The following is a 23,677-nucleotide window of genomic DNA, read 5'->3' as shown; positions in this document are numbered from 1 at the left end:
CGGTTGTGTGCAGCGTGGTGGTAGCCAGGTTGGTTGTGCACTGATGATGGTGTTATGCTTACAAGAAGCACACGGGATCTTTTCAGGGAAAAGGCAACACGCCGTATTTATTGAAAATGCAACAGCCTGTGCATCTGCACGCACTCACACGCACACAGACGTGTGCACACACGCATGCGCACATGCACACACGTGCATGCACATGCACACAAGCGCACACACGTGCATGCACATGCACATGAACACACATGTGCGCACACGTGCACACACGCACACACACGTCCTGCAGATGGTCTCAGTTCCCAGGCAGGGAGGAGCTGGGCTCTGGCCGAGCGCTAATGCTCTGAGGCTTTGCAGGCTTGAACGCAGAGTTTTGCAATGTCCTTCTGTGACTGTTGGTCCTTCCGGGGGGTTAATCTCGGGGGTTTCCACTGTTCTCTCCTCTCTCTCGCCGTCGGGGCGCGGGGGGGGGTGTTGTCTCACCTCGGGGGTCTCAGTGCTGCTAGTGCTTTAGCCTCGGACACCGGGGGGGTTCCTGACCATCCGGACACTGGTGATGGTTCACGCTGCACACGTCCTTTACTCCCCAAAGCAGAGACCCCCCAGGATTGCCGTAGAAAGGGGGAGCTGGTTACTGCGAAGAACCTTGCCCAGCTTCCTTTGCAAAGCAGATAAGGAACAAGACCTTAGAGCAGATCCTGTCATGAAAACTCCTCCTAAAACCGAAGGGGACCGGAATCCGCCATAAGGACTGTTCTGGGCTCGGACACAGGCTGCCTGGCCAGGGCATTTGACCAATGGCCCCCGGGCTGTTCAGAACGGTGCCTGGCAGGATGCGGCCAAACCCTCCCTCGGTACATTGAATACGTGCCGCACTATTATAGCCGTCCTACACAACGACCCCGAATCCTCCTACGACAATGGTGCACGGGGGGCGGTAATGTGCGGGGCCGCTGGTTGCTGGGGATGATTGTGCACTGGTGATGGTGTGTGGGATGGTGGTAGTTAGGGGAGATGGTGCACAGGGCTGTGGTGGTTGGGGGCAGTGATAGCTGGGGGTGATGGTGTCACAGAGTGTGGGGGAGTCAGGGCCCTGCACCCCCGGCTCCCTGCCATTCCCCAGGACTCTCAGCCAGCCAGGGAAGCAGGAGGTTTATTCAGACGACAGGAACACAGTCCCAGACAGGCACAGACAACAGGATCCCCCCCAACTGGGTCCAGGTTGGGGTCCCGGGAGCATCACAGCCCCCTTGGGGGGGTCAGAGCCCCATCTGGGCTTCCCTCCATTCCCCAGCCAGCTCCTGAAACTCCTCTCACTCCAGCATCTCCTCCCCCCAGCCTTTGTCCAGCTTCCCCGGCAGAGGGGTCCCCTGGCCTCCCCCCTTCCTGGTTCTCCCATGACCTGCTCAGTGGCCAGTCTCCCATCCCCCAATGCAGCTCGTTCTCCCAGGCCAAACCCCCCTGCTCAGCATTCACAGCTCCCAGTCAGAACAGGCCCAGTTCCTCACAGATGCTGCTCAGGGTGACAGTGGACAGGGCAGTGGTAGCCAGGGATGGTTGTGCACTGGTGATGGTGCATGGGGGCGATTGGTGCACAGGGTGATGGTGCGTGTGTCACGGAGTCCCCGGGCGACGCTCTGGAGCTGCTCCCCACCAAGCCAGGCAGGATTTGGGGAGCCCTCTCTCCCTTGGAGCAGACTTGTTCAGGGCAAGAAGCTCCCACGGCTTCACCTCCTGGGTCTCTCCTTGGAGCATTCAGCATCCTCTGCCCCTCCGTGCACTTCGCACAGTGAGCCCCCCCCCCCCAGCGGGGTCCTGGGGGGGCCAGAGGGTCCTGCCCCCCCACTTTGCAGTCAGACGTGACTCTCAGCCAGCCAGTAACACAGAGGTTTATTCGATGACAGGAACAGGGTCTAACACAACTTGTAGATACAGCAAACCGGACCCCTCGGCCGGGTCCATTCTGGGGGGCAGTGAGCCAGACCCCCCATCTGCCCTCAGCCAGCTCCAGACTGACCCCCCCCCCAGCCCCTCCTCTCTGCTCAGCTCCTGTCCCGGGCCAGGGGGTCTCCTGACCCCTTTGTCTCCAACACCTTCAGTTGGCACCTTTGCAGAGGAGGGGCCCAGGCCAGCAGTTGCCAGGAGACAGAGGGTCAGGCATTTAGGTGCACTGGCCCCTTCCTCTGCAGCAATCACATGCCTTTAACCCACCACCTAGATATTAAGAACAGTATAGGGGACACTGAGGCACCAACACAGTATTCAGACCAAACATTAAGAAAATTCCCAGTTCGTCACATCTCTCCCCCCTTCGAGACCGAACTGAGCGAGGTCACTCCAGCCAGTGACCTGGGGAAGTTCGAACCCACCAACGTTCCCATGGATGCCCCAGCGTCTCTCCCATTCCTTGGTGTGAGTTACACCAGGACAGTCCAGTCTCAGGCCCTCCCTTAGGTCGGGTGTGCTCGATGGCACTCGCAGGCCGCATGTGGGAAGGTTTATACAGCCCACACCCTTTGCCACCCCAATACCCCTGGGGTTCAAACTGGGACAGGGTCTTCTCCCAGCACTCTGGGCTGCGATTCGGGCTCTCTTGGTTAAGAGCCCCCATCTTGGCCTTGGCCAGCTCTGGGCTGGGGCAGCCGCTCCCCACTTTGTGGCCCAGACACAACACCTCTGCCGTCCCCCCTTGCACTCTCCAGCTTTTACCGTCAGTCCCACCTCCTTGAGGCAGCCCAGCCCCCTCTTCACCTGGGACACCTGTTCCTCCCAGGTCTGGCTAAAGATGCACATGTTATCAGTGTCTGCCAGGGCCACGTTCTCCATCCCCCTCTGCTTGTCTAGAATCTCCCCAGGCCTAGGCATGGGGTCGGCATTGGACACTGTGATGGCTTTAAGCTTCTGATAGCCCCCATAAAACCAGATCTTCCTGTCTCCCTTGGGGATCAGCCCCACGGGTGAGGCCCATGGGCTGTAAAACGGCTGGATCCCATCTAAAGCCAGCATGTCCCTGACCTCTCTCTCCAGGTTCTGGGCTGCTTTCCCAGTGACTCTGAACGGGGAACACCTGATGGGGACATTGGCTCCCACCTCAGGGAAGAGATCCCCCAGGAGGTCTTCCCCCTTCTCCTCCCAATCCTCCCTCTTCAGCTCCAGGGGTCCCCTCACTCTCCTCCCATCCAGCAGCTCGAACGGGAAGAACCCTGTGGATTCCTGGGGCACCACCAGCTGCCTCCCGATCCCCCCAGTTCTACTTCCCCTTGGGGAGCCCATTCCCGGTACAGGAATCCCTTCTCCCGCAGGGCTCTGTCCCTGCAGCCTTCCCCAAGGGGGTTTGCAGCGCTGTGGCCAGCAAGTTCCCTCAGCTTCTCCAAGGAGGGATCCCTCTGCAGCTCGGTCTGGGATTCAGCAGCTGGGGCAGAGAGTGGGACCTGCTCCCTCTCGCTGGCTGGGCCTGGGGTCACAGCCCCCCTGAGCCCTGTCCCTGGTAGCTCCCTCCCTGCTGTGTAACCACTTCCCAGCAGCACGTCTGGACCAGGCAAACCTGGTTGGCAGCCGACCTGCCCTGCCTGGGTGTCCCCCACTCAGCTGGGGTCTCAGCTCCCCCCGTGCTCAGCGCTGCCCTTGCTGTCCCAGTGGGGGCAGGCAGCGAGCTCTCTGCTCTGGTCACAGCATCAGAGCCAGCGTGAGCCCCCTCTCTGGTGTGCAGGGGGGCGGGGAGCATCTCTCCCTCCCACTCAGCCCCAGGGGGCTGGTTACAGGTAGGCAGGTATCCTGAGCCCTGCAGCCTCTCCCCACTGCCAGCCAGGTCATTTGCATTTTCACTGACCATTTCCATCCTAGCCAATTGGTTCCCTGGATTTGAATTCAAACCCTCGGCCGTTACAGGAGCGGGGCCTGGATCCTGTCCCAAGGGGAGACAGTCACCCCCCAACAGGGCCTCCCAGCCGATATCCTGGAGAACCCCAACTACCAGCCAGCCCGACCCCTCCTGGGTCTGCACAGGGATCTGGGCCATAGGCAGGGGGAGGGGCTTCACCCCAGGGAACTTCACCCAGGTCCCACAGCCCCTTAGCAGCTGGGGCTGCACCACCGCAGTTCTCGCTGTCCCAGGGTCTCGCCACCCCAGGCGTGTTTCCCCACTGACCCCTGGGCAGCCCCCTATGTCTCTCCGCTCCACCATCACCAGTCCATGCTGCTGCTGCTTCTCCTGCAGCTTTTCCTCGGGCTCTTGCTCTCTCTCATGGTCCTCTCGCTCCCTCGGACTCTGCTCCCATCCATCCGTCCCCGATCCCCTGATGGGGAACCCGATCGTGAAGACCCTCGTCTGGTTGGGGGCCAGACTCTCGGGGATGCCTGGCTGCTGCTCCAGCTGCTCCCAGATCCTCTTGTAGCCCCATCTGGGTCAGGAATCTGCTCCTCAGAGCGATCCTCCTCCTCCAACTGCACGATTAACTGTGCCTGGGTGAACGTCCCCATGCGTAACCCTCTGTGCACAGGATCACAATGTCCTTCTCAAGGAGATGGTGATAGGCCATCACTTCACCGTTCCCAAGTGGCTCTGGACTCACAGGCCTGTGTGCTCTTGGCTCCCCCATGGTTTCCAGGAAGAACCCCTGGTGTGCCAGCCCTTCTCGTGGTCACCACCTCTTTGCCAGGGTCGAGCTGCAGACTCCTCCGCCCCTGGGACTGCTCCTGCAATCCTCCGGGGAACCCTGCTACTGCAAAAATCCTTCTCTCTCCCAGGGTCGAACGGCAAGCTCCTCCGCCCCTGAGACTGCTCGCTGCAGTCCTCAGGGGGACCCTGTTACTCCAACAGTCCTTCTCGCTGGTCACACACTCCCAGAGGTTAATCGCCCCCTGAAACCGTCCCTCTCTGAGCCTTCAGCACGCCTGGTCCTCATTATCCCTCCTTTGTTTTACTGCTCCCCAGTCACTTACTGCAAGCAGCGCCATTCACGGGGTGCAGTACATCCCACCACTGCCACCAGTTGTCACGGAGTCCCCGGGCGATGCTTTGGAACTGCTCCCCACCAAGCCAGGCAGGATTTGGGGAGCCCCCTCTCCCTTGGAGCAGACTGTCTGCAGGGCAAGAAGCTCACACGGCTTCACCTCCTGGGTCTCTCCTTGGAGCATTTAGCATCCTCTGCCCCTCCGTGCGCTTCCCACAGCGAGCCTGCCCCAGCGGGGTCCTGGGGGGGCCACAGGGTCCTGCCCCCCCCCACTTTGCAGTCAGACGTGACTCTCAGCCAGCCAGTAACACAGAGGTTTATTCGATGATAGGAACAGGGTCTAACACAACTTGTAGGTACAGCGAACCGGACCCCTCGGCCGGGTCCTTTCTGGGGGGCAGTGAGCCAGACCCCCACATCTGCCCTCTCTCCTCGTCCCCAGCCAGCTCCAGACTGACCCCCCCAGCCCCTCCTCTCTGCTCAGCCCCTTCCCTGGGCTAGGGGGTCACCTGATCCCTTTGTCTCCAACACCTTCAGTTGGCACCTTTGCAGGGGGGGGCCCAGGCCATCAGTTGCCAGGAGACAGAGTGCCAGGCATTTAGGGGCACTGGCCCTTTGCTCTGCCAGATACTTAAGAACTGCCATGGGGAAACTGAGGCACCAACACAGTATTCAGAGAAAACATTAAGAACATTCCCAGTTCGTCAGAGCGTGAGATGGTGGTAGTTGGGGGTGATGGTGCATGGTGGCGGTTGTGCATGGGGCAGTGGTCAGTGGGGATGGTTGTGCACTGGTGATGGTGCACAGGATGGTGGTAGCTGGGGGTGATGGTGCTCAGGATGATGGTATGTGGGGTGGTGGTAGCCAGAGATGGTTCTGCACTGGTGATGGTGCACAGGGGCGATGGTGCATGGGACAGTGGTGTGTGTCCGTGGCCCAGGTGACTGTGCGACTCCCCCCCCCCTCCGTCTCACTGGCTCCTTCTCTCTCATCGTGCCCCCCCGGCAACTCATCCATCCTTAGAAATAGGTAACGCCCCCTAGGCCCCCATCACACACCCCTGGGCTCCCAGTTTGTTCTGGGGGATCCCCCCGATTCCCTCTGGGGAGTGAAAAATGCCCCCACTACCCCCCACGGTGCACACTTGCACCAGGGCAGGCATTGAGTCTGCTGCCGGGGGCAGGTTGCAGGGGGGGGCAGGTGGGTGGGTCCTTCTCTTGCACTCACACTGGGCGGCTTTCACAACTCCTCACCCCCATATGCTCACACTCAGCATCCCCCCGGCGCATGTAAACAACCCCTGCTTGTGCATAGCCCCAGCTGCCCCTTGCACAATCCCTGTGCCAGAGCCCTCGCACCGTTCTGCTCCCACCCAAGCCTGTGTGCACACTTCTCTGTGCACCAACACATTGGCATGGTGTCACTGGTCCCTCCATGCCACCTGCGCACCTCTGTGTCAGGTTGTTGCCTGATCTCCCAACGCATGCGTGTGCACCTGCACACCCACGTCCTCCTGGCCTGGTGCACACTCACCCCCACTGCTGGCCAAGCTCCTTGCACGCCCACTTCTGCACATTCATCCTTTGCACTCCTTTCGCCCACTTGGCACACCCAGTTTCCTGCACCTTAGACCCACTCACCTTGCACACTCACCCAGTCACTTCCTCAGCACCAGGTGCACAGGCATTGCACACTCACCCATCACTTCCTTGTACATCCTGCACAATCATGTGGCTTGCACGCCTGCACCATGACGTTCTCCTTCCACCTTGCACACTTCCCGCCATGCCCCTCCTGCAGCCCCCCTCACCCTGCTCTCTGCCCCGGCAGTGACAACGAGGAGAAGCCGTTCGGCAGCAGCCAGCCCTCACTCAACGGGGCGCTCCCGGCGCTGGGCAGCGAGGACAGCCTGGCTGACTACGGGGGCAGCGTGGACGTGCAGTTCAACGAGGACGGGTCCTTCATTGGCCAGTACAGCGGCCACACGGGCAAGGAGCCGGCCGGCAACAACAGCTCGGGGGCCACCAGCCCCACCACCGCTGCGGCTGCCCTGGAGTAGGGGGGCCGCACCCTCCCCCCACTGGCTGAGCCCCCTGGGGAATAGGGGTGCCCCTGCCTGCCCCATGGGAATGGGAGGGCTGGGGCAACCCCCAGCTGGGAAATAAGGGTCCCCCCTCCTGCCCCAGGGGACATGGGGGTTCATGCACCGCCACCTCCTCCCCATCCCTGAATCCCGGGGGGGGATCCCTGTTAGCTTCCTCCCTCCTGCCCCCAGAACATGAGGGGGGTAATTTAAGGGAATCCCCTCTTAGCCCCCCCAAAATGTCACCCCCCTCCAGGGAAGCTGGGATTTTCTCTCCACCCCCCTCCCTGAAGCATCATTTAACTTCTGCATGTGATGGGCCAAAAAGCTTGGGGGAGCCAAGGGGTTAAGGGAGGGCTCAGGGGTTCTGTATCCAGGGTTAATATTTGCCAAAAAATAGACCCCCCCCAGTCTCTCCATGTTTTAATCATTCTGGGCTCAGCCTCTGCCACACCCCTGGGCATGAGACTGAGGAGCCGGGGGGTGGGGCGGCTGGGAGCCCGGACTCCTGGGTTCCATCCAGGGCCCTTTCCTAGCGTTTACAGCAGGGGGCTTCCTTTCAGCTGGGGGGGAATGAACATTTCCCCCTAATTCTGACCCTCCCCCTGCCCTGGGGGCAGGGCTGTTCCAACCTCACCTGCGTCCTGGGATTCCCCTGCCCCTCTCTCGCCAACCCTGGAGCCCCCACCTTCCAGAAGGTCCCCCCCCACAAATCCACCTCTGCCACCCATCCCCTGGACTCTCTGCGGGGGGGTGGTGTCACCATTTCACCCCCCTCAAAAGAGAACTGCCCCCCCTGCTTTTCTCACACAGCTGCCTTTGCAACACATTTCTCAAGCCAAGTGGCCTCTTGTTCGCTCTGTGGCCCCCCCCCCGGATCTCCCCTCCCCCCATTGGGGTCTCAGCTTTGCTCTCGGGCCTCCTGCACCCCACAACCTTTTTTGCATAAAACAGAATTTAAAATCCATTGAAAAATGCCCCTGCCCGGCTGGGTGGAGGCCTGGCCGGGGGCCGCCCTGTGTAGATAGGTGCCTCCCGCTCGCTGGGTCGTCGTGTTGGCCATGGTCTGGGCCTGCTGTGTGCTGTGGGGTAGTCGTGGCTTCGCGTTCCCTAAGAGACAAGAAAAGGAAAAAAAACTTTTTTAAAATGTCCCCTCGTGAAATCCCCCCCTGGTGCTGGCTGAGGCCGTGCTGCCCCCGTGTCGTCCCTGCACCCCGTGTCTCCCTCGTCCGCTGTCACTAGCGTCTCGATTGATGGCTTTTTTATATCATCCTGTACAGACCAAACTGCCTTCGAAACACGGCAAAATAAAACCTGAAAACTGGCAGCTGTGTGTGGTGCTGGGGGGGTCTAGGGGTGCATGGCCCCCGCTCCGAAAAGAAACCCGAGAGGTGGGAACATTTCCCCCCACAAATAGAGGGGAGGAATTTTAGATGTGTTATGGTAATACCCCTCCCATGAAGGTGGGAGGGTATCGATATTAATGTAGCAGCCCCCACTGCCCCCCCCCAAAAAAATTGGGGGACAGAACACTATGTGTATTACGGTAGCTCTCACCCCTCCCCGTGCCCCACCCCAAAATGGAGGGAGACTGTTATGTCTGTGACCCTTCAGTCTCGTTAATGAACCAGAGAGGGTGATTTTAGCGGTATTACGATGGCAACCCCAAAGTGGGAGGCGTTATTATGTGTATTGCGGCACTACCCCCTCGCCTCCCGTTGATGGGGCCTTTTACGTATATTACGGTAAAACGCTACACAAAGAGACATAAGGGGGCCGCTATACTGGGCATTACGATAGCAGCTCTCCGGTGACGGTGGGGGGAGGTTTTTGGTATTACGGTAGCAGCTCATTGCGGCGGTGATATTACGGGGGTTACGGTAGCACGCCCGGCAGGGGTTGTTATTATTATGGGAATTACGGTAACCCCTGCGTGTGGGGAAATACAAGTATTACGGTAGCACCCACCCAGTCTGAAGGCAGGATATTCTGTGTATTACGGTAGCAGCACAGACAGTCGCTCTCCCTGCGCCAAAGGAAATGGGGGGCGGGGCTCTGTGTCCGGACGCCTGGGTTCTCTCTTGAGCTGGGGGCGGCTCGGTGCCCGGACGCCTGGGTTCTCTCCTCAGCTGGGGGGGTGGGGCTCGGTGCCCGGACGCCTGGGTTCTCTCCTGAGCTGGGGGGGGGGTGTGGCTCGGCGCCCGGACGCCTGGGTTCTCTCCTGAGCTGGGGGTGGGGGGGCTCGGTGTCCGGATACCAGCCTCCCCCACGGGCCAGGTCTCCTGCTCCCGCCTGCCAACAGTGCCAGAATGTAACTCCTCCCCCCCCAGGGTTGGTACCGAGACTCCCCCAGGGCCAAAGATGGTGTAATAAAGACACCAGCCCCTACTCCCCTCCAGAGCTAGAGAGAGAACCCAGGAGTCCTGGCTCCCAGCCCCCCCTGCTCTAACCACCAGCCCCCACTGCCCCCCCAGAGCCAGGAGAGAACCCAGGAGTCCTGGCTCCCAGCCCCCCTGCTCCAACCTCCCAGCCCCCACTCCTCTCCCAGAGCCGGGAGAGAACCCAGGAGTCCTGGCTCCCAGCCCCCCCTGCTCTAACCACCAGCCCCTACTGCCCCCCCAGAGCCAGGAGAGAACCCTGTGAGGAAGTGGGGGAGTCTCTGGGTTCTGTCACTGGGTTGCAGGCGGGGGGGGGGTGGGACTCAGTGTCCCTGGCTGTTACTGGTTTAACGAGGGGAGGGGAGGGGAGAGGGAGTTTGTTGGGGGACAGGACCAGAGAGGGAACTTGGGACCCCGGCCGATGGCCTGGAGGATGGAGACCCCAGTGACTGGTGACCTGGATGCCCAGCTCAGGAGTCGCAGCTGGTTCTGGCCAATGGGGGACAATGGGCTGTGGGGAGAGGACCCCGGTGACCTGACCAGCCGGCTCTGGCCAGAGGGGCCACAGGACAGAGGAGGCGGGTAATTCACTCGCTCCGGGTCTTCGGCGGCGTTTCGGCGGGGGGTCCTTCACTCACTCTGGGTCTTCGGCGGCGTTTCGGCGGCAGGTCCTTCACTCGCTCCGGGTCTTCGGCAGCGTTTCGGCGGCAGGTCCTTCACTCGCTCCGGGTCTTCGGCGGCGTTTCGGCGGTGGGTCCTTCACTCACTCTGGGTCTTCGGAGGCGGGTCCTTCACTTGCCCCGCGTCTTCGGCGGCGTTTCAGCCGCTGGTCCGTCACTCGCTCCGGATCTTTGGTGGCGTTTCGGCGGCGGGTCCTTCACTCACTCTGGGTCTTTGGCGGCTTTTCGGCGGCGGGTCCTTCACTTGCTCCGGGTCTTTGGCGGCGTTTCGGCCGTGGGTCCTTCACTCGCTCCGGGTCTTCACCGGTACTCATGGACCCTCCCCGAAATGCCGCTGAACACCCGGGGCGCCGCCAGGGGGGTCGAACTGAAAAAGGCGCCGGCGTGGGGAACGCGGCGAATGGGCCTGCAGCCGTCCTGCCCCTGGGGATGTCGGGCAGCAGCCGCAGGGGGTCAGAGCCGGGTCTGTCCAGCCCCGGGTCCTGTCTGCCCACAGGGGCCCGGCAAGCGGCTCCAGCGTCAGGCACCAGCCGGGCCAGTGGGCACCGAGGGAACGGGAGTGTCTCTGAGCCCCCCGGCTGGATTGTGCTGGGGGTCTCACCCCTCCACTCAGCACGTGGCAGAGGCGGGGGGCCAGCGGGGGGACCCCTAAGGGGTAGGTCAAGGGATGATGGGGCTGTCTGGGGTGCCAGGGGCAAGGGTATTTGGGGTTAGAGGGATAGGGCCGGGGGGAAGGATGGGATTGGGCAGGGGTGTTAGGATGGGGGGCCAGGGCTGTTTGGGGTTAGAGGGATGGGGCAGGAGGGGCAGGAGGGGGAGAGATGAGATGGGGCGGGGGTGTTTGGGGGCGGGATGAGGAGGGGGGCGTATGACGTCGGGGCGGGCCGTGGGTCCGGGAGGGGGCTGCGGGGGGCTGAATGGGGTAGGAGGGAGAGGGATGAGATGGGGAGAGGGGAGTGTCCGGGAAGGGGCTGCGGGGGGGGTTGATGGGGAGGGGGCGGGGCCGGGGGCGGAGCGGAGGGGCGGGGGGTGGGATCCAGCCACCCCCCTCCCCGAGTCAGGGACGGAGCCGCCGCTGCCGCCCGACCAGCCGCGTCTTCCCCACCGCCCCCCCGAGTCCTTCGCCCCCCCGCCATGCCCCCGGGGGGGTGACCCCGCTCGCCGCCCGCTGGGGGCCCGGGCGAGCAGAGACCCCCCCCCGAGGCCCCACCTGTAGGATGGGAGGCGGCTGAGCTCCCCCCCCTTCTCCTCCGTGCGCCCCCCCCCCCGGTTCGCCATGGGCTGTAATATGTGTCTGGTGCGGGAGCCCGAGGAGCAGTACAAGGTCATGCTGCAGGTAGGGGGGGCTGCAGGGGGGCGCCGGGGAGGGGGGGCTGAAGACAGGGGGGGCCGGGGGGCTGCGGGGAGGGGGGGCTGCAGGGGGGGCCGGGGAGGGGGGGCTGAAGACAGGGGGGGCCGGGGGGCTGCGGGGAGGGGGGGCTGAAGACAGGGGGGGGCCGGGGGGCTGCGGGGCGGGGCTGGGGGGGTCCCTGGGGGTGCAGAGGGGCCGGGGGCAGGAAGCAGGAGATGGGGGGGCGCCAGGGCTGGGGAAGGGGCTGCTGGAGGGGAGGGGGAGGGGCTGGGGGATGCAGCAGGAGGAGGGGGAGGGAGCAGGTACCAGTCTCAGGAAGGTTGCCTAGCAACCAACCTCCCCCATCACTGCTGGGTTTTGGGTCTGGGGGAATGAATAGATGATGCGGGAGGGGCTGCAACTGCCCAGACCAGGACCCCCCCCATCCAGCCACCCTCCCCCAGCTCCATCTCATCCCCCCCATCCCCCACCTTACCCATTTCCCCCAGCCCCCCTCCCCATCCTCCACCTCACCCCATCTCTCCTCCCCCCCACACCCATCCCCCTCCTCATCTATTCCCCCAGCCCTGCTGGTGCCCCTCACTCCCGACCCACAGCCCCTGCCAGCCTGGCCGTGCCCCCCCCACCTCTGCTGGTGCCCCTCACTCCCGACCCGCAGCCCCTGCCAGCCTGGCCGTGCCCCCCCCCACCTCTGCTGGTGCCCCTCACTCCCGACCCGCAGCCCCTGCCAGGCTGGCCGTGCCCCCCCTACCTCTGCTGGTGCCCCTCACTCCCGACCCGCAGCCCCTGCCAGCCTGGCCGTGCCCCCCCCACGTCTGCTGGTGCCCCTCACTCCCGACCCACAGCCCCTGCCAGCCTGGCCGTGCCCCCCCCCACGTCTGCTGGTGCCCCTCACTCCCGACCCACAGCCCCTGCCAGCCTGGCCGTGCCCCCCCCACGTCTGCTGGTGCCCCTCACTTCCGACCCGCAGCCCCTGCCAGCCTGGCCGTGCCCCCCCCCACCTCTGCTGGTGCCCCTCACTCCCGACCCACAGCCCCTGCCAGCCTGGCCGTGCCCCCCCCACCTCTGCTGGTGCCCCTCACTCCCGACCCACAGCCCCTGCCAGCCTGGCCGTGCCCCCCCCCACGTCTGCTGGTGCCCCTCACTCCCGACCCACAGCCTCTGCCAGCCCGGCCCTGCCCCCTCCACCTCTGCTGGTGCCCCTCACTCCCGACCCACAGCCCCTGCCAGCCTGGCCGTGCCCCCTCCACCTCTGCTGGTGCCCCTCACTCCCGACCCACAGCCCCTGCCAGCCTGGCCGTGCCCCCCCCACGTCTGCTGGTGCCCCTCACTCCCGACCCACAGCCCCTGCCAGCCTGGCCGTGCCCCCCCCCACGTCTGCTGGTGCCCCTCACTTCCGACCCGCAGCCCCTGCCAGCCTGGCCGTGCCCCCCCCACCTCTGCTGGTGCCCCTCACTCCCGACCCACAGCCCCTGCCAGCCTGGCCGTGCCCCCCCCACCTCTGCTGGTGCCCCTCACTCCCGACCCACAGCCCCTGCCAGCCTGGCCGTGCCCCCTCCACCTCTGCTGGTGCCCCTCACTCCCGACCCACAGCCCCTGCCAGGCTGGCCGTGCCCCCCTACCTCTGCTGGTGCCCCTCACTCCCGACCCACAGCCCCTGCCAGCCTGGCCGTGCCCCCCCTACCTCTGCTGGTGCCCCTCACTCCCGACCCACAGCCCCTGCCAGCCTGGCCGTGCCCCCTCCACGTCTGCTGGTGCCCCTCACTCCCGACCCACAGCCCCTGCCAGCCTGGCCGTGCCCCCCCCACCTCTGCTGGTGCCCCTCACTCCCGACCCACAGCCCCTGCCAGCCTGGCCGTGCCCCCCCCCCACGTCTGCTGGTGCCCCTCACTCCCGACCCACAGCCTCTGCCAGCCCAGCCCTGCCCCCTCCACCTCTGCTGGTGCCCCTCACTCCCGACCCACAGCCCCTGCCAGCCTGGCCGTGCCCCCTCCACCTCTGCTGGTGCCCCTCACTCCCGACCCACAGCCCCTGCCAGCCTGGCCGTGCCCCCCCTACCTCTGCTGGTGCCCCTCACTCCCGACCCACAGCCCCTGCCAGCCTGTCCGTGCCCCCCCCACGTCTGCTGGTGCCCCTCACTCCCGACCCACAGCCCCTTCCAGCCTGGCCATGCCCCCTCCACCTCTGCTGGTGCCCCTCACTCCCGACCCACAGCCCCTGCCAGCCTGGCCGTGCCCCCCCCACGTCTGCTGGTGCCCCTCACTCCCGACCCACAGCCCCTGCCAGCCTGGCCATGCCCCCTCCACCTCTGCTGGTGCCCCTCACTCCCGACCCACAGCCCCTGCCAGCCTGGCCGTGCCCCCCCCCCTCTGCTGGTGCCCCTCACTCCCGACCCACAGCCCCTGCCAGCCTGGCCATGCCCCCTCCACCTCTGCTGGTGCCCCTCACTCCCGACCCACAGCCCCTGCCAGCCTGTCCGTGCCCCCCCACGTCTGCTGGTGCCCCTCACTCCCGACCCACAGCCTCTGCCAGCCCAGCCCTGCCCCCTCCCCTCCGCTCAGCATAAGGGCGGCTGTACTGGGTAGGGCCAATGGTCCATCCGGTTCCAGAGCGAGTGACCAGACCAGGGCAAATATTGCCCGGCCCAGCCCAGCCCGGCTGTCAGCGCTGTAGGGTTGCCCCACGGGGCGGAGGCTGGCAGGCCTGTCCCCCAGAGAACCATGACACCCACCCAGTGTCCTGTGGCAGGGAGTTTCCCAGGCCGGCCGCCCGCTCTCCCTCTGCGAGGATGGAGGGGGATCCCGCCGGCTGCCTGGCCCTGGCCCCCGGCTCGGGTGTGATGGGGGGGTCGCGACCCCACATAGGTATGTCACAGTCCTGGAGCCGCCCCCCCCAAGTGTCACCCCACCAGGCAAAACCTGCCCAGCCCCTGGGGTCCCCCACCCCTGGTGCCCCCTTTCCAGTCCCCACAGCTCGGCCTGGTGCTGGGTCAGTGGCACCCCCCTGCACTGAGCCATGCCTGGGTGCCCCTCACTCCCGACCTGCAGCCCCCTCCAGCCCGGCCCTGCCGGTGCCCCTCACTCCCGACCCGCAGCCCCCTCCAGCCCGGCCCTGCCGGTGCCTCTCACTCCCGACCTGCAGCCCCTCGCTAGCCTGGCCCCTGTGCCAAGGGGCTGAAGGGGGAATATCCCGGGTGCGTATGGTGCAGGATCAGCTTAGAATTCAAAGCCCCAACTCACTGCAGCAGGCTGGGGGAGGGGGGACAGAGAGGGGTATCTGGGTGCAGTTAATTGTGGCTGCGCCAGCGGGGGCTGCGGGTCGGGAGTGAGGGGCACCGGCAGAGCAGGCATGGGGCTGGACTGGCAGGGGCTGCGGGTCGGGAGTGAGGGGCACCGGCGGGGCTGGGGGGCAGGGGCTGTTGGTCAGGAGTGAGGGGCATCGGTGGGGTAGGGGGGAAGTGGTTGGGGGTCAGGGTGGGGGATAGTTCCCCCCCCACTCCCTGCTCCTGTATCAATCGTCCTAGTTTCCATGGGAACGGTTTCTGCGGCACGCAGGGCTGGTGAGGATGTGCGGGGAGAGGCGGGGGGGTGGCCGGGGGGGATGTGGCCAGGGGGTCTGACGCCCGCCCCCCCAGGTGAACGGGAAGCCGCTGGCCAGGCTGTCGCAGGAGCAGACGCTGGAGGCTCTTCGCTGCTCCAAGGAGCCGCTCGTCATCCAGGTGGTGAGACGCAGCCCCCGGGCGCGGGGCGGGGGGGAGGGGGCCCTGCCTGGGGACCCCACCACCCTGGTGGACAGCGGGACGCAGACAGACATCAGCTTCGAGCACCTGCTGGCGCTGGGCCGGCGGCGCCCCCCCAGCCCCCCCGCCGGGACCCTGGAGACCTTCGGGCTCCCTGAAATGTGAGTGACCCAGCAGTGCCCCTCACTCCCGACCCGCAGCCCCCACCCAGCCGAGCCCTGCCGGTGCCCCTCACTCCCGACCCGCAGCCCCCACCCAGCCCAGCCCTGCCGGTGCCCCTCACTCTCGACTCGCAGCCCCTGCCCCCGCAGTCCCCTTGGTGCCCCTCACTCCTGACCCGCAGCCCCCACCCCCCCAGCCCTGCCGGTGCCCCTCACTCCCGACCTGCAGCCTCTGCCCCCTGGCCCTGCCCCCCCTCAGCCCTGCCGGTGCCCCTCACTCCCGACCCGCAGCCCCCACCCAGCCGAGCCCTGCCGGTGCCCCTCACTCCCGACCCGCAGCCCCCACCCAGCCCAGCCCTGCCGGTGCCCCTCACTCTCGACTCGCAGCCCCTGCCCCCGCAGTCCCCTTGGTGCCCCTCACTCCTGACCCGCAGCCCCCACCCCCCCAGCCCTGCCGGTGCCCCTCACTCCCGACCTGCAGCCTCTGCCCCCTGGCCCTGCCCCCCCTCAGCCCTGCCGGTGTCCTTCACTCCTGACCCGTGGCCCCCACCAGCCTAGTCCCGGTCTCCCCCAGCCCTGCCAGTGCCCCTCACTTGCGACCCACAGCCTCCACCCCCCCCAGCCCTGCCGGTGCCCCTTACTCCCCAGCCGCAGCCCCTGCTCCATGTCACGGAGTGGGGGAGTCAGGGCCCGGCCCCCCTCTTCCTGGGATCCCCGGGACTCAGCCAGCCAGTAACACAGCAGGGTTGTTGGGCAGTAGGAACGCAGGCTACAGCAGAGCGGGTGGGTACAGCCAGGACCCCGCAGGCAAGTCCTTCGGCGCGGGGGGGGGCGGGCAGGGAGCTTAGACCCCAGCTTGGGGTCCCCTGCACTGCACCCCCCAGCCCAAACTGAAACCAAAACTGCCTCCAGCCTCTCTGTCCCCCTCCCCTCTGCCCCTCCTCCCTTTGTTCAGTCTGGGGCAGGTGTGAATTATCTCAACGCCCCCCCCCCCCCCTCAGGTTACAGCTCAGGGAGATTCTGCCCATCCTCAATATATCCCCCCTGCAACCTTCCCGGGTCCAACCCGCCCGCTCCCTGCTCCTGGCTCCGTAACCCCCTAAGCTCTGTTCCCTTCCACCACAGCCCCCCCTTCGGGCATGAATACTACGATCCTGTGGAGTTCATGGAAGGGGGCCCCCCCGAGACAGAGCGGGCAGAGGAACTGGAGTATGAGGTGAGCGGGGGTGGGAGGGGCTGGGAGCCAGGACTCCTGGGTTCTCTCCCCGGCTCTGGGAGGGGAGTGGGGGCTGGTGGTTAGAGCGGGGGGGAGTGGGGGCTGGGAGCCAGGACTCCTGGGTTCTCTCCCAGCTCTGGGAGGGGAGTGGGGGCTGGTGGTTAGAGCAGGGGGGGCGCTGGGGGCCCGGACTCCTGGGTTCTCTCCTGGCTCCAGGAGGGGGGTGGCGGCTGCTGGTTGGGGGGGAACTGGGGGTTCCATTTGGGATCTGACCCTCCCCCCCGTGGCCCCCAGGAGGTGGAATTGTACAAATCGAGCCACCGGGACAAGCTGGGGTTGACGGTTTGTTACCGGACGGATGACGAGGACGACGTGGGAATCTATGTCGGAGAGGTGGGGGCTCCATGGGGGGAGGGTGTGTCATGGGGGGGTCGGGGCCCTGCCCCCCCTTCCTGCCATTCCCCCGACTCAGCCAGGAACACGGGCTGAGTCAGAGCTCGTAGGTCCAGAGACCGGGACCCCTCAGCCGGGTCCATCCTGGGGGTGGGGAGCCCGGACCCCGGGTCTGGGCCCCCCCCGTCTCCCCAGCCAGCCCCACACTGACCCCCCCGCCCCTCCTCCAGCCCCCCCGGCCCCTTCTCCAGCCTGGGTCCGGTGTCCGGGCAGGTGTCACCTGGCCCCAGCCCCCCCACCCCCCGTCTCCCCAGCCAGCCCCACACTGGCCCCCCCCAGCCCCTCCTCCAGCCTGGGTCCGGTGTCCGGGCAGGTGTCACCTGGCCCCAGCCCCCCCACCCCCCGTCTCCCCAGCCAGCCCCACACTGGCCCCCGCGGCCCCTCAAGCGAAGTCCCCCGAGATCCCCCCCACGCAGCCAGTCCCAGCAAAACTCCCCCGCAAGGTGCCCAGGTCAATCCTCCCCTCTGCCTGCTGCGGCCCAGGGGGTGATGGGGGGGCCATGGCCGTGAGGAGCTGGGGGGGCCGTGGGGTGCGGAGGGGGGTGATGTTGGAGGGCTGGGGGCTCAGGTGGAGCAGGCCAGGGCCTGGGGCCATGGGGGGGTCCTGGTCCCATCCCCCCTTCTCCCCCCAGGTGAATCCCAACAGCATCGCTGCCAAGGACGGGCGCATCCGAGAGGGCGACCGCATCGTCCGGGTGAGGGGGGCTGGGGGCACAGAGGGCTCGGGGGATGGGGGGCTGGGGGACGAGGGGAGATGGGGACACAGAGGGCGTGGGGGATGGGGGGATGGGGGCACAGAGGGTTCCGGGGATGGGGGGCTGGGGGATGACAGGGGATGGGGACACAGAGGGCGTGGGGGATGGGGGGATGGGGGCACAGAGGGTTCGGGGGATGGAGGGATGGGGGACGAGGGGGAATGGGGGCACAGAGGGCTCCGGGTATGGGGGGCTGGGGGACGAGGGGGAATGGGGGCACAGAGGGCTCGGGGGATGGGGGGCTGGGGGATGAGGGGGGATGGGGACACAGAGGGCTTGGGGGCAAGGGGACGGGGGTATTGGGGTGCAGAGGGCTCAGGGGAGCAGGGGGGCTGGGGGCACAGAGGGCTCGGGGGATGGGGGGCTGGGGGACGAGGGGAGATGGGGACACAGAGGGCTTGGGGGCAAGGGGACGGGGGTATTGGGGTGCAGAGGGCTCAGGGGAGCAGGGGGGCTGGGGGCACAGAGGGCTCGGGGGATGGGGGGCTGGGGGACGAGGGGAGATGGGGACACAGAGGGCTTGGGGGCAAGGGGACGGGGGTATTGGGGTGCAGAGGGCTCAGGGGAGCAGGGGGGCTGGGGCACAGAGGGCTCGGGGGATGGAGGGATGGGGGGGGCTGGGGACACAGAGGGCGTGGGGGCAAGGGGATGGGGGTATTGGGGTGCAGAGGGCTCAGGGGAGCAGGGGGGCTGGGGGCACAGAGGGCTCAGGGGAGCAGGGGGGCTGGGGGCACAGAGGGCTCGGGGGGCAGGGGGATGGGGGGATGGAGGACGAGTGGGAAAGGGGACACAGAGGGTTAGGGGGATGGGGGGCTGGGGGATGAGGGGGGCTGGGGGCACAGAGGGCTTGGGGGAAGGGGACGGGGTATTGGGGTGCAGAGGGCTCGGGGGATGGGGGGCTGGGGGATGAGGGGGGCTGGGGGCACAGAGGGCGTGGGGGCAAGGGGACGGGGGTTTTGGGGTGCAGAGGGCTCAGGGGAGCAGGGGGGCTGGGGACACAGAGGGCTCGGGGGGCAGGGGGATGGGGGGATGGAGGGATGGGGGACGAGTGGGAAAGGGGACACAGAGGGTTAGGGGGATGGGGGGCTGGGGGATGAGGGGGGCTGGGGGCACAGAGGGCGTGGGGGCAAGGGGACGGGGGTTTTGGGGTGCAGAGGGCTCAGGGGGGCTGGGGGCACAGAGGGCTCCCGGGGCAGGGGGCTGACTCAGCCCCCGGCCCCCCCAGATTAACGGGGTGCAGGTGCAGGACCGTGAGGAAGCTGTCGCCATCCTGACCCAGGAGCAACAAACAAACATCTCGCTGCTGCTGGCCAGGCCCGAGACTGAGGTGACAAACGCCCCGATGGGGCGGGGCTGGGGGGGCAGCTTGGGGGCTGGCTGGGGGGAACTGGGAGGTTGGCGTGAGGTGGAAGTTGGGAGGATGTGGGGGCAGGGGCATATTTGGGGGCACAGGGTGCGTTGGGGTCTGACCCTGCCCCAGTGGGGGGATTGGGGGGCTCCCCTTGGCTGGGGCTGCCTGGGACAGATGTGGGGGGGGCTATGACTGGTGGGGGGGGCTGCAGCTTCACCCCCTGCTCCCCCAGCATCGCCCCGTCCACCCCCAGATCTCCAGGCGCTGGAAGGACAGCGACCGCGAGGATTTCCTGGATGACTTCGGCTCCGACCACGAGGGCGAAATGAGACCCCGAGTGACCCCCGGGCAGCAGGTGAGGGGGCACCATGGGGTGGGGGGCTGGGCAGGGAGCACCAGGGAGCAGGGGGGCTCTCCCCTGGCAGTCAAGGCCAGGTGCCCCTCGGAGGGCGGGGGGCTGGACAGGGGGCACTGCAGGGTGTGCAGGGGACTGGGCAGGGGGCGCTGTGGGGCAGGGGGCTGGGCAAGGGGAGATGTGGGTGGGGGGTTGGCAGGGGGCTGGGCAGGGGGCGCTGTGGGGCAGGGGGCTGGGCAAGGGGAGATGTGGGTGGGGGGTTGGCAGGGGGCTGGGCAGGGGGCGCTGTGGGGCAGGGGGCTGGGCAGGGGGAGATGTGGGTGGGGGGTTGGCAGGGGGCTGGGCAGGGTGCGCTCTGGGGCAGGGGGCTGGGCAGGGGGAGATGTGGGTGGGGGGGTTGGCAGGGGGCTGGGCAGGGAAGGCGGGGAACCGGGGGGCTGGCCAGGGGGCACCATGGGGCAGGGGGCTGAGCAGGGGGAAGACGTGGGGGGCTTGGCAGGGGGCTGGGCAGGAGGCGCTGTGGGGCAGGGGGCTGAGCAGGGGGAGACGTGGGGGGGTTGGCAGGGGGCTGGGCAGGGGGCGCTGTGGGGCAGGGGGCTGGGCAGGGGGCGCTGTGGGGCAGGGGGCTGGGCAAGGGGAGATGTGGGTGGGGGGTTGGCAGGGGGCTGGGCAGGGGGCGCTGTGGGGCAGGGGGCTGGGCAAGGGGAGATGTGGGTGGGGGGTTGGCAGGGGGCTGGGCAGGGGGCGCTGTGGGGCAGGGGGCTGGGCAAGGGGAGATGTGGGTGGGGGGTTGGCAGGGGGCTGGGCAGGAGGCGCTGTGGGGCAGGGGGCTGAGCAGGGGGAGACGTGGGGGGGTTGGCAGGGGGCTGGGCAGGGGGCGCTCTGGGGCAGGGGGCTGGGCAGGGGGAGACGTGGGGGGGTTGGCAGGGGGCTGGGCAGGGTGCGCTCTGGGGCAGGGGGCTGGGCAGGGGGAGATGTGGGTGGGGGGTTGGCAGGGGGCTGGGCAGGGAAGGCGGGGAACCGGGGGGCTGGCCAGGGGGCACCATGGGGCAGGGGGCTGAGCAGGGGGAAGACGTGGGGGGCTTGGCAGGGGGCTGGGCAGGAGGCGCTGTGGGGCAGGGGGCTGAGCAGGGGGAGACGTGGGGGGGTTGGCAGGGGGCTGGGCAGGGGAGGCGGGGAACTGGGGGGCTGGCCAGGGGCTGCCGTGCTGCCAGGTTGGGTCTGAATTAAAGTCAGCTTCACCCCAATCTCCAAATCTCCCCCCACCTCTGCCCCCCAGCCTGCTGTGGCCCCCGAGCTGCCCAGCGCTGGGCCCCCGCTGCCCCCCAGCCAGGAGCTGGACAGTGGGGTGGGCCGGACGGACGAGAGCACCCGGAACGAGGAGAGCTCGGAGCACGACCTGCTCGGGGACGAGCCCCCCAGCTCGGCCGGCACCCCGGCCCCCCAGCGCCGCCCGGCCCCACTGCCGGCCCGGGACTTCTCCTTGGGCCTGGACTCGCTGGCGCTGGCGGGCGGCGAGGGGCCGGGGCTGACGGACGCCGAGTACGAGCGCTACCAGGAGCTGCTGCGGCTGCGGGGGCTCCTGGCCAGCGGGAGCAGCCCCGGCGTGCTGCCCCCCGGCGCGCTGCCCCCCGGCGCGCTGCCCCCCGGCCTGGCCCTGCTGGAGGAGGAGCTGCGGCACCTGCAGTTCAAATGCCGGAACAGCCTGCGGGCGCAGAAGATGCAGCGGCTGCGGGAACGCTGCCTCCAGGCCTGGCTGCTGGAGGAGGGGGGGCGGCCGGCGCCGGCGGGCGAGGGGCCCCCCCCGGCCCCGCTGGCCGACATCACCGAGGTGCCCGAGCGCTCGGAGAAGGACAGCACCAGCGCCTACAACACGGGCGAGAGCTGCCGCAGCACCCCACTGCTGGAGAGCCCCGGCCCGCGCCCCGCGTCCCCGGCCAGGCCGGGCCGGCTGCGGCGCCCCCGCGAGGGCAGCCCCGGGCGCGAGGGCAAGGGCCGGGCGCGGGGCGAGGGCGCGCGCCGCCCAGGCCGGGACCGGCTGCTGAAGGCGCGGGCGCTGAAGATCCGGGAGGAGCGCAGCGGCATGACCACGGACGACGACGCCGCCAGCGAGATGAAGATGGGCCGGTACTGGAGCCGGGGCGAGCGCAAGCAGCAGCTGCTGCGGGCCCGGGAGCAGCGCCGGCGCCGCGAGCTGATGCAGCAGAGCCGGCTGGACTGGCAGCGGGAGGCCCCGGGGGCCCCCGACCAGCTCAGCATCCTGGCGCTCAGCCACCGCAAGAGCCTCCGAAAGCGGAGCCGCCGCATCCTGGACAATTGGATCACGATCCAGGAGATGCTGGCGCACGGCGCCCGCTCGGCCGACGGGCACCGGGTCTACAACCCGCTGCTGTCCGTCACCACCGTCTGAGCCCCGAGGGCCCCACCGCGCCCCCCCAGAACTTGGGGCTCCCCCACCCCCGTCCCGCCCCCGCCAGAACTTGGGGCTCCCCTGTCCCGCCCCCGCCAGATCTTGGGGGTCCCCCACCCCCAGCCTGCCCCCGCCAGAACTCGGGGCTCCCCCGCCGTGCCCCGCCAGAACTCGGGGCTCCCCCACCCCCAGCCCGCCCCCGCCAGAACTCGGGGCTCCCCTGCCGCGCCCCGCCAGAACTCGGGGTCCCCCACCCCCAGCCTGCCCCCGCCAGAACTCGGGGCTCCCCCGTCCCGCCCCCGGCCAGAACTCGGGGGTCCCCCACCTCCAGCCTGCCCCTGCCAGAACTCGGGGCTCCCCCACCCCCGTCCCGCCCCTGCCAGAACTCGGGGCTCCCCTGTCCCGCCCCTGCCAGAACTTGGGGCTCCCCCACCCCCAGCCTGCCCCTGCCAGAACTCGGGGCTCCCCCATCCTGCCCCCACCAGAAATTGGGGTTCCCCCATCCCCGTCCTGCTCCTGGCCAGAACTCAGGGCTCCCCTGTCCCACCCCCGCCAGAACTCGGGGCTCCCCCGTCCCCGTCCTGCCCCCACCAGAACTCGGGGCTCCCCCGTCCCCGTCCTGCTCCTGGCCAGAACTCGGGGCTCCCCCATCCCCGTCCTGCCCCCACCAGAACTCGGGGCTCCCCCGTCCCCGTCCTGCCCCTGCCAGAACTCGGGGCTCCCCCCACCCTGCCCCCACCAGAACTTGGTGCTCCCCCATCCCCGTCCTGCTCCTGGCCAGAACTCGGGGCTCCCCTGTCCTGCCCCCGCCAGAACTCGGGGCTCCCCCACCCTGCCCCCACCAGAACTTGGGGCTCCCCCTGCCCCTGCCTTTGGCTAGAAGTCAGGACTCCCCCCACCCCTGCCACCAGCCAGAACTCGGGGCTCCCCGCTGCTGCGTGTTAAGCCCTGGAGACTTGGTTTCTCCCGTGTGCCAGGACTTTGGGGTGAGCCTGCCCTCCCGACAGGCCAGGACTGGGGCATGATCCCGCCTCCCCCACACTGCCACCATCAGAGGACACGGGATGCATGGAGACCGGGGGGGCCCCACCACATCAGAGCAGGAAAGAGGGGGGCCCTGGCGTTGCTCCTGGACCCCCAGCTGGTGAGACAATGGGGAAATTGGGGGGCTCCCCAGTGCTGCTCCAGCCCCCTCCCCACTACAGGGATCCCCAGGAGTGGAACCAGGGGGCATGAAGCACAAAGACACGAAGTCAGGCTGGGGGGGTGGACAAAGGGCCCCCCCCAGATGCTCTCCCCCCGGGGTGGTTTTTATGTCCTCCCTGTGATTCGAGTCTGGTCAGTTTGTCTGAGTCTGGCAGGGGAGACACCTGCCCCCTTCCTCCCTCTTCAGATCCCGCTGCCCCCGAGCCCCCCACTTCCCCCGAGCCCCCGAACCCACCGCCCCCTGAACTACCAACCAGATCCTGCCCCCCCGAGTCCCCCCACTTCCCCCGAGCCCCCCACTGCCCCCTGAACCCCCAAAGTCACCGCCCCTGAGCCCCCCACTGTCCCCTGAACCCCTAACTCCAGATCCCACCGCCCCCTCCACCCCCAGCAGATCCCATTGCCCCCGAGCCCCCACTTCCTCCCAAACCCCAGATCCTGAGCCCCCATTTCCCACTGAACCCCAGGTTCCACTGCCCCTGAGCCCCCCACTGCCCCATCCTCCCCAGCAGATCCTGCCACCCAAAGACCCCCAGTTCCCCCTGAACCCCCCAAACCCCACTGCCCTGAGCCCCCCACTTCCCTCC

General features: G+C 67.6%; 2 protein-coding genes across 2 annotated transcripts in view; both read left to right on the top strand.

The window, feature by feature from the left end:
- The window catches only part of L1CAM (L1 cell adhesion molecule), a 50,350-nt gene extending 43,294 nt beyond the window's left edge, over positions 1 to 7,056 (top strand). Inside the window, 1 exon segment of the mRNA XM_050928142.1 lies at positions 6,783 to 7,056. Within this exon segment, the coding sequence (XP_050784099.1) occupies positions 6,783 to 7,011 (229 nt within the window). The 3' untranslated portion in view covers positions 7,012 to 7,056.
- A 4,192-nt stretch (positions 7,057 to 11,248) lies between these two features.
- Positions 11,249 to 21,905, top strand: PDZD4 (PDZ domain containing 4). The gene is made up of 8 exons (XM_050928141.1): positions 11,249 to 11,429; positions 15,079 to 15,344; positions 16,470 to 16,560; positions 16,855 to 16,953; positions 17,646 to 17,708; positions 18,994 to 19,095; positions 19,373 to 19,474; positions 20,754 to 21,905. The coding sequence occupies exons 1-8, from the start codon at positions 11,370 to 11,372 to the stop codon at positions 21,882 to 21,884; spliced, it is 1,914 nt and encodes a 637-aa protein (XP_050784098.1). The 5' UTR covers positions 11,249 to 11,369; the 3' UTR covers positions 21,885 to 21,905.
- Positions 21,906 to 23,677: the final 1,772 nt, after the last annotated feature.

The sequence above is a fragment of the Gopherus flavomarginatus genome, chromosome 18 (genome assembly GCF_025201925.1).
Source record: "Gopherus flavomarginatus isolate rGopFla2 chromosome 18, rGopFla2.mat.asm, whole genome shotgun sequence".
NCBI classification, from domain to species: Eukaryota; Metazoa; Chordata; order Testudines; family Testudinidae; genus Gopherus; species Gopherus flavomarginatus.
This window is presented reverse-complemented; position numbering and strand designations above follow the sequence as displayed.